Source organism: Vigna unguiculata, chromosome 3 (assembly GCF_004118075.2).
Source record: "Vigna unguiculata cultivar IT97K-499-35 chromosome 3, ASM411807v1, whole genome shotgun sequence".
Lineage (NCBI taxonomy): Eukaryota > Viridiplantae > Streptophyta > Magnoliopsida > Fabales > Fabaceae > Vigna > Vigna unguiculata.
In genome coordinates, this window is record NC_040281.1 from 16378211 (window position 1) to 16387954 (window position 9744).

The following is a 9744-nucleotide window of genomic DNA, read 5'->3' on the forward strand; positions in this document are numbered from 1 at the left end:
AGTTGTTGTTTATAATCAATGCAAGATGACGGTAGTTTCTCGATTAGAAGTTCTGAAACAAACTCATCAGGGAGGATTATGTTCTCTGTTTTGATATCTTCAAGTAGCTTGTGATATTCGTTTATTTGGATCTTAATGTCCTTATCTTCAATCATCTCCCAGCGGTAGTAGTTCCTATGATAAATCTTTGGCTGACTACTTCTTCAGCAGTATATTTGAGGATTAAAGAATCCCAAATTTCTTTTGCTTCCTTGTATGAACAATACACATCGAACAAGTCAGTAGACAATGCACTAAGTAAAGTGTGTCGACATACCTTGTTTGCATGAATCCAGTCTTCAACTTGTTTTGAAGGGATATTGGAGTTGGGTTTTGAAGATGTGAGAGCAGTAGCAACTCCATACATGTCTAAAAGGGTAGAACACGTTCTTGCCAGTGTCGAAAGTTCTATCCAGAGAATACCTCGATTTTTGACACATCCGAAAAAGCTTTCGCAAAGACCGTCTGAGTTCCGGAAACAGTATTTGGATTTTTCGTAGAGGATGTGTTGTTGTCAGCCATAAGTCCTTGAGATTGTTGTAGTAGCTGATAAAATCACAAACCAAAAAGACTTCCCGAGACGTGTAGATTCACTGCCCTTAAGGACTTATCCGCAGTGTATTGCGCAAGCCCTCCAGGATACAATAGGAACTTCTCGGAATTTCGGAAGATAGCTCTTAACTCAATGACTTATCCACAGTGTATTGTGCAAACCCTTTAGGATATAATAAGAACTTCTTGGAAGTTCGGAAGATAATTCTTAAAAGGAGTAAATAAATAAACTCAAGATAAAAGAGATATAAGAGAGAAAGGATGAGAGAATGAAAGAGAATGAATGAGAATATGGAAGCGTGTGTTTGAAGGAGGAGTAAGGTGCTCTATTTACAAACGGTGGATGAAAGTATAGATGGGCCAAAATCCATTGCCTGCAAAAGAAAAATCTAAAACAAACCCACCTGTATCCGAAAAAGAGGAGATAAAATCACTCAAATTGTGGAACGGCTTTTGCAATATAGACGCTATATATAACAGAAATAAGTATGATAATGTAATTTATCTTCTTCAACATCCGAACACGGCTTTTATAGTAATTAATTCAAGAGTTGATCAGCGTCCCATCGGAGGAATTAAAGCGTGAGCATTCAGCATGAACCGTTGAAAATTGATGATATGTTGTTGCAAATTTTGGCTGCTAGCTGGGAACTGCTGAACAACGGCAACTATGCCAATTTCTCTATGTAATGTGAAAAAAAGAGTAACGTTTACATAAATTTTCAATAATGCTAGTAGGGGTTGTTTCAATCCTCAGAAAACAAATTCATTTGCAATGTTCCAAATTCATCTTCTCAAAGTTGATCATCCTGTTGTTGAATACATGGAGGAGAAGATCGCATGCTTTCCTCGAAGATGGCCTCTCGTGTGGTGTAGCTTTCGTGCATTGCAGGGCTATCTCAAGCACTTTGAATGCAGCAAACTCTTCGTCAGGTAAAAGGGGTTTCAATTCAGGATCTATCAGTTCCTCACTGGTAAAGCCACGCATATCCACGTTCATTTCTACCCATCTCACCATGTTCATCTCAGCACCAAAAATTTCATTTGTTGGCATTTTACCACTAACAAGTTCCATCAGCACTATTCCCATGCTGTAAACGTCACTCTTTTCTGTTGCCTGTTGTGAGTATGCATACTCTGAAAATAAAGCCCATAGCAAACAAGTTTGTTCAGTGGTTAAAGGTAAGAAAAAGATGATGCAAGATAAAGGTGAGTTCAAACCAGTATTTTGATCACCTACCTGGAGCTAGGTAGCCATAAGAGCCAGCAAACCAAGAATTAGACTCAGTATCAGAGTCATAATTCTCTGTTAGTGCTTTTGCCAGTCCAAAATCTCCCAAGTGTGCCTCCAATTTTGAGTCTAGCAATACATTGCTGGATTTGATGTCCCTGTGAAGGATCTTTGGGACGCAATCGTGATGCAGGTATTCAACTCCTTGAGCTAATCCTACAGCAATTTTGAACCTTGTCTCCCAATCAAGGGTGCTCTTTACTTTGCTCTCCTTCGCTGGTTTCCCGTGAAGCCAATCCCAAACACTCCCATTCTCCATGTACTCATATATCAACAGATTCCAACCTGCTTCTTTGTTTTTGTTGCTACAATATCCTATTAGCTTCACCAGATGTCTGTGTCTAATCCTCCCTAGTGTCTTAACTTCTCTTACGAAGCTTTTGTTTAACAGAAATTCATCTTTTGATGAAATCTTCTTGACAGCAACAGTCTCTCCAGATGCCAATTCAGCTTTGTAGATTTTCCCTGAACCTCCTGAGCCAATCATGAAGTCCTCACTTAGATTGTTCGTTGCATCCATGATGTCTTCCCATCTGAAATCTCTATTTCCAGCTGCATTTAGTTGGAACAGTGGTCTTCTCTGTGCTTGTGATGAAGAAGAGGAGTAAACATAGTTCACTTCACTGGCTTTCCTGCAGAATTCTTGCTTGTTTTTGGAAAAGATTCTGACTGCGAGTATCAGAAGTGCAATTGCAGCTAATGTTGAAAGGGAAGAGATTATCACTACTGTTGCTTCATTCAGGCCTGCATTTTCAGAGTCTTTATTTCTGTGGCAGCTCTCAAGAGGGCTTCCACAAAGATGTATGTTTCCTTCAAATGCCTGGTCTGGCCAACGGGAAAAATGCTTATCCAATTTTCCTTGAAGGTTGTTGTAAGAAAGATCAAGCTTTCCCAAACTGCTCATTTCCCCAATTTGTGGAGGGACTTCTCCAGTTAGTTGATTGTGGGAAAGATCAAGAGCTTCTAACTTTGACTGCTTCCCAAGAGAAAGTGGGATGAGACCTGAGAGATTATTGTAACTAAGGTCCAAAATGATTTGGAGATTTTGAAGTTTTCCAAACTCAGCTGGAATCTCACCATTGAATCCATTTCTTGAGAGCCGGAGCTCATAAAGCTTGGTCAATTTGCCTATCTCCAGAGGTATTGGACCAGATAAATTATTGTGGTCAAGTCTGAGCACATTTAGGTTTGCAAGTTCACCAATATCAGATGGGAGAGTTCCATTCAGGGAGTTGTCATTTAGAGAGAGAACAAGCAACTTAGAACATTTGAATAGGCCTAATGGAAGTGGCCCAGAAAAATTATTGGAGGAGAGTTTGAGCTCTCCCAACTGAGATAAACTTCCAAGCCATAATGGTATTTGTCCGAAAATAAAGTTACTGCTTAAATCAATATAAGCCAGTTTGTTGCACAAAGAAAGCTCAGCTGGTATTGGTCCAGTGAGTGAATTTCCTGAGAGGTCTAATAATGACAGCTCACGGATTTTTCCCAATGTCCTTGGAATTTCTCCAGAAAAATTGTTGTTACCTAATCTTAGTCTCTCAAGGGAGGGTGAGTTTCCCATTTGGGAAGGAATTTCACCCTCAAACTCATTGTCAGTAACATCGAAAGAAAGAAATGACTGAGAGCTACACAATGCAGCTACACTACCATTCAATCTGTTCTTAGAAAGATTCACTCTGGTCAAGTTTGTTAATGTTATCAGTTGGTGAGGAAGATTACCTTCAAGGGAATTGTTGTAGATCATGAGTTGCTGTAATTCCTTGAGGAATCCAAACGTTGCAGGAATTGCACCCGAGAGCTGATTGTCAGCTAAATCCAGAATGTTCAGTTTATGACAATTACCCAAGGTGGCTGGAATCTCACCCACTAGCTCATTCTGTCTAAGGTGAAGGAAATTCAACACTTTCAGCCTTCCAATAGTGACTGGAATTTCCCCACTGAAACGGTTTCCAAAGAAATCAATCATTTGCAAGCTAGAACAATTACCAATCTCCGTAGGTATAGACCCTGACAATTGGTTATCATAAAGATACAAAATTTCCAACTTGCCAAGCATTCCTATCTCTCTCGGCAGAACACCCTCCAAATTATTGTGAAACAAAGCAAGTGTCTGCAAGCCACTGAGGTTCCCTATGAAGGGAGAGATGGAGCCAACCAAGCTGTTATTGTGCAGCAAGAGATCAGTTAATTGCAGCAACCCATAAAGCTCAAGAGGTATGGATCCGTTGAGTGCATTGTTGGATAAATCAAGTTGCATTAGTTGCTGGCATTGACTCAACTCAGCTGGAATCTCACCATGGAGTCCACTTTCTGACAACATCAAGTGCTCCAAACTTGTTGCATTGGAACATATGGTCCTCGGTATGACACCATTAAGGTTGTTACCAGACAGAACCAAATAAACTAGCTCACCCAAGTTGCCCAACTCCTCTGGGATTCCTCCCCTGAGCTTGTTCATTGACAGGTCCAGATTTTGCAGATTGCCCAGTTGAGCTAGTGACGGAGGAATGGTACCCTCGAGCTGGTTCCCCATCAAGTTCAGGTAAACGAGTTGACTCATATTACCGAGTTGACTCGGAATCTCCCCTGATATACTGTTGTTGGCAAAGTTGAGAATTTGCAGATTGCTGAGCCGACCCAGTTCACTGGGTATTGATCCATTGAGTTTGTTGTTAGCTGCAGTGAAGACGGCGAGGCTTGAGCAGTTCCCCAACTCGGTCGGAATAGGACCCATCAACTCGTTGTCTTGCAGAATCAGATTCTCCATGAGTTTGAGTTGACCAAGTTGCCTCGGAATAGAGCCGGTGAGTCCGCAGGAAGCCAAGCCAAGGTTGACCAAATTGACCAGGTTGGCGAGAGATGCCGGAATCGTTCCCGTCAATGCATTGTCACCGAGTCGCATGACTCGGAGACTCTTGAGCGAGCCGAACTCTTCCGGTATGTGACCGGTGAGTTGGTTGGAGAAGAGAAGCAAAGATTCCAAGGAAGTGAGGTTGGAGAGATTAGGTGGAATGGGACCAGTGAGACTGTTGGAGGAAAGATCAAGGTGGAGCAGGTTTTGCAAACGACCGAGTGAAGGTGACAGTGACCCGGTAAGTGACGAGTCAGAAAGATTGAGACCCACAACTTGCATGGAGTCACCATCTAAAGAGTTTGAAACTGTGTCCAAGTCTGAGTCCAATTCACACGACACCCCTCTCCAACTGCAGTAGTCAATGTTATCCTCTGTCCAATCACTCAGAACATTTCGCGGGTCTTTCACAAAAGACTTCTTCACTTCCAACAGCACTCTCAAAGTGGTGTGATCCGAGTTGCTCAGACCAAAGACCACTAGCGTAGGAGAAAAACACAAAAGCAACACAACCACGAGTGTCGAAAACATCATTGTTTGCAACTTTCAAACACTCATAAAGTTGACAGAGGAGTGTTTTTGTTTCAAGTAGTAGCAATGAAAGTTGCTCCTAATGATGAACATGGAAGTGTATTCAGATGAGTGGTATCTGCCGCATGCGTATGAGAAGATGAGAACACAGCACTTTAGTCAAACACCTTCCATATGAGAAGAGGGAGCATTAGAGGAAGAAAAAGGTCAACATGGATCAGAAAACACTAGACAGAAAGGGAAAATATAAGGGAAGAAAAAGGTCCAATAGTAAATATAGTATAGAGATAGCACATAGAATTAATGTAACAGTGGCCAAAGATTGACTCTCAAAGAAATATGAGAGAGAATGTAGTAGTTGTTGGGTGAGGCACAGTGATGATAGAGGAATAGGTGTAACAGTTTTGCTTTTTTTAGTGTCGTGAGCAGTTGAATAACAATATATCCTTTCTTAAATCTTGATGAACTGAGTTTAGGTATTTGGCGTCGGTAATAACTATTACTACTATTAATACTTTTCATTTCTCATCGTCAAATCAATCATTTTTTTCTGCTTTCTCTTTCTTTTCTTCTAAAATTTATGTGTTAATTAACTTTTTGTATCTGCATAGCTTTTCAAACCTTGTTCTGTCGTTGCTTTAACAAAGTCAACAGAGTCTTGTTCAGCGAATCACTTTCACCCCCACGGAAGCCACGTAAACTGTTTTATGCTCAAACCAACCCTCACTCTGTTTCTGTTGTATATACAATAAAATACAAAGAAATCAAGAAATTTAAAGTAGAAAAAGTTTTGAATTGAATCTTATATTTTTTTGCATTTGTTTTGGTTTGAGTTACCAAACCCGATGTCCTTTTGCAGCGTTTCGTCTTTATTATTGGTTGCACGTAACCCTTTTGGCTACTCCAAAAGCATTTTTTTATGCTCTTCTACTCTATATAATGTACTGTTATTCTAAATTGATGGCAAAACAAATGTTAATTAACTCATCTGGTTTATTTTATGTCCACGGCTCCATACCAATCCTCTAATTGGAATTTTTAATCTAATTTTGATTCATGACTCAATAATTGATAATGTTATCTCTTGGAATATTGCATTTCGAATGGGTTAGTGTAAAACACTTATATAGCTTGAGACTAAGCTCTTAGAGATGCACATAGAGTAGAAATAAATAAGGTTAAATCATAATGTATATAGAGTGTCAATCTTATCTTTTAAATTAGTTTTATGAGCATAAACTTATTTACTAGTATTGTTTTTACCCGAAAGTATTTTGGTTTTTTTTAGTGTATTTCTTTTCCGTTTTTATTAATAACTCGGTAATTATTAAGCTTTGGAGGTTCAAGCTTAGCTTTACATCAACAAGTTCTACGTCCTCCACAAACAAATCGCCTTGTCAAAGTTAAGAAAAACTAGGTATTATAAAAGGAAAAAAAAAATTATTGACATCTATTACATTTATTTGACATCTTGAATTTTATTCTTTCGTTAAGAAAAGCGATGTCACGTAAGAGTGCTTTATTAGAAATTAAAGGTGAATTGGAAGTTTAATATTAATTAAAAACAAGTGATATTGACAATATATATTAATAAAATAACTAATAAACCTATTACTTCAAAGTTTTAGGTTTAAGGTGTTATAGTGCTCTCTTATATTATATAAATATGTTCACAACTCATTAATATCTCAAAACTTCTTACTCAAAGTTCCATCAATTTTATTTTAAAAGATGTAACTTCCATTTTTTCCGCAAATGGATTATGAAGGAAAGAGAAAATAAATAGTATTGAGATAACTCTCAAAAGGAATATTATATGATGAATGTATCCGTTTATATGAATGTACCAAAATGAAGAGGAAAAGCATACTTCAAATCCCACATGATGATGAGAAGAAAAAAGTCAATTAGGGGATGCAATGGAATCAAAAAAGGTCTATAATGCAACAAAAAAAATAGCCCCTTTTAGGTCTTCAAAACTTATCCGATGTAGTTCACGGGCCAATCCAATCCATAATAAACTTCACGACCGTACATTGACTTTTAGTACACCTTTTCATTTTTATTTTATTTTTATGGTAAGATATATTATAATCTATTTAACAAATTTTGAATTTTCATTTTAATTTTAATAAGATACATAACTTTTAATTTATCAAGCGTTATCAATAAACTGCCTTTTACATATAAAACGTTATCTAAAATACTTTGTAGTCCAAAAATGATATATTTTAAAATCAAAGAGATTAAAAGCAAACAAATAGTTTTAGAAAGATTAACACTAAAGTTTTATATTTTTTTGAGAAAAATAATTTTGCAAACATGTTTTTAGTTAAATATACAGTACCCATTAATACATGTGACGTGAATATTTTTTTATTTATTTTCTAGTTTGTCTTGAAGTTAAGTGTGAATTGGAATGATGGTAAATAGAAATGAATAGGCAAAATAATATATAGGAAAAAAATTTTACAAATATATTATCTAAAATTTTGTGTTGAAAAGTATGGTTCACCATTGAAATTCTTTATTACTGAATCATGAATATTTTAAGTGACCAAATCACATCCTAAAGATCTTCTTCGGTGAAGGACAACAAATGGTACGTGGATTATATTCCCTCCTTTTTCGATACCAAAATTTCAATGATTGATATGTAGGAACATTGGTAAAAGGTAATCCTTTAATACATTGATATTTATTTGAAAAGTTGACATTTTTTTTAATAGATTTTTTTTTTTTCAAATGCATTATGCATTTAACGTTCCATTCCATTGATACATAATTGTTAGTTTATGAAAAATAAAAATCTATTAGATGTCATCAACTCTTAAAAACTAAAGCACTCAATATAAAAGACTATAATATTTAAATCTTGATCATTAAAAGGTAGGTTACAATTTTAATGATGTATTTTTGTAATGTGATAACCAAATCTAAAAGACTAATAACCCATAGAAGGGAATTAGAAGCAATAAACATAATTGTAAAATATTTAAGTTTGTATTATGATACGTGCTCTGTTATAAACATTTTAATGTGTAAATTAAGAAGAAAGGTCTTAGTCATAAGGTACATTTAACATATTAACAATTATAACGTATTAACGTTACACAGCCAATATTGCTTAATATAAAATCATCACAACAAAACATATAATATTTACGTAACTTTATATTCTTTCATTATATTTATTTCTTTACTTTTCCATTTTAACATTAATTTCTAGTTTATGCTAATATGTTTATACTCTTTCGGAAGAGAATAGACATACCATAATCATATCATCAATAATACAATATTTAAATCTAATTTATAATATTCAAAGAGGTACAAAATTTAAAATTATTAAGGTATAAAATTTAAAATATATATTTTTTAATTTTAAGTATGTTGAGATAACATCATTAGAATTAATCATTGTATTTGAAGTGTTGATTTTATCTCAGTTTTGCTCTTAATGTGTTTGTTTTTCGATATGGATTTGGAAGACTTAAGTTGAAAAAAAGAGATGTGAAAGTGATGTTATTTGAAATAAGCGAAAGATGGTGAAAAAGAAAGAAATTTGATCAAAGTTTGTGAAAGTTAGTGACTAATGTAATGTATTGATAGATTAAAAAGTATTTTAATTTATAAATAAAAGATTACAACTTTACGATTGATCATAAAAATAATATAAAATAAAATGTAATAAGTATAAATTAGATTAAAAGAAAATGTGAATTATTATCTAAAATGAAGAAAATGTGAATTATTATTTGAAATAAAAAAAAATTGATGAAATTATATTAAATTAAAATAACATTGATAAAAATTAAGTTAAAATAAATTATATATATATATATATATAATATATTATATTATATCTATAATAAATTATATTTTGGTTTTAGGACATGTTAGTCAATTTTTTTCTCAAATCTCTTCAAAAAAGTAAATGTAAGAAATGTACTTTGTTTTTTTGGTTTTTTTTAATATTTTATTTTTTGTTTTTTATGTTATCACCTTTTTTTCACTATCCATTATTATCAACGTGTTTGCAAAAGCAAACGGATAGGACAAGACATCTTAAAAAGTTGAAGAAGGAAAATATATTTAAGTTGGATCCTGATTTTTAGGACTATTAGACATACCAAAATATTTATATACAATATTCGTAAAACAAATAGTAATTAATAATCGATTATTTTAACAATTCAATTATAGAATTGGTATATATATATATATATATATATATATAATTATTTCACAAGGATTTGGTTTCAATCATTAAATTATCAGTGTCACTTGAATCAAATCAACTCGATGTGAGTTCTTTTTTACAGGATGAGCAAACAAATTCTTTTTTTCAATCTAATTAGGGTTTTTTACTTTATACTTCCACAAACAAGATTAATTTAATGTAGAAATTACTTACGTTGTGAATTAGTCTTACTCAAACACTCAAAGAATTTAATCTCTTTTTCACTTGAATTTC

At 34.5% G+C, this 9744-nt stretch overlaps 1 protein-coding gene across 1 annotated transcript; it reads right to left on the reverse strand.

The window, feature by feature from the left end:
• Window positions 1-875: 875 nt before the first annotated feature.
• LOC114179291 (LRR receptor-like serine/threonine-protein kinase GSO1) lies at window positions 876-5681 on the reverse strand. Its single transcript, XM_028065571.1, has 2 exons — window positions 1832-5681; window positions 876-1728 (listed from the first exon to the last, which is right to left on the reverse strand). Exons 1-2 carry the CDS (start codon window positions 5268-5270, stop codon window positions 1358-1360), a joined length of 3810 nt encoding a protein of 1269 aa, XP_027921372.1. The 5' UTR covers window positions 5271-5681; the 3' UTR covers window positions 876-1357.
• Window positions 5682-9744: the final 4063 nt, after the last annotated feature.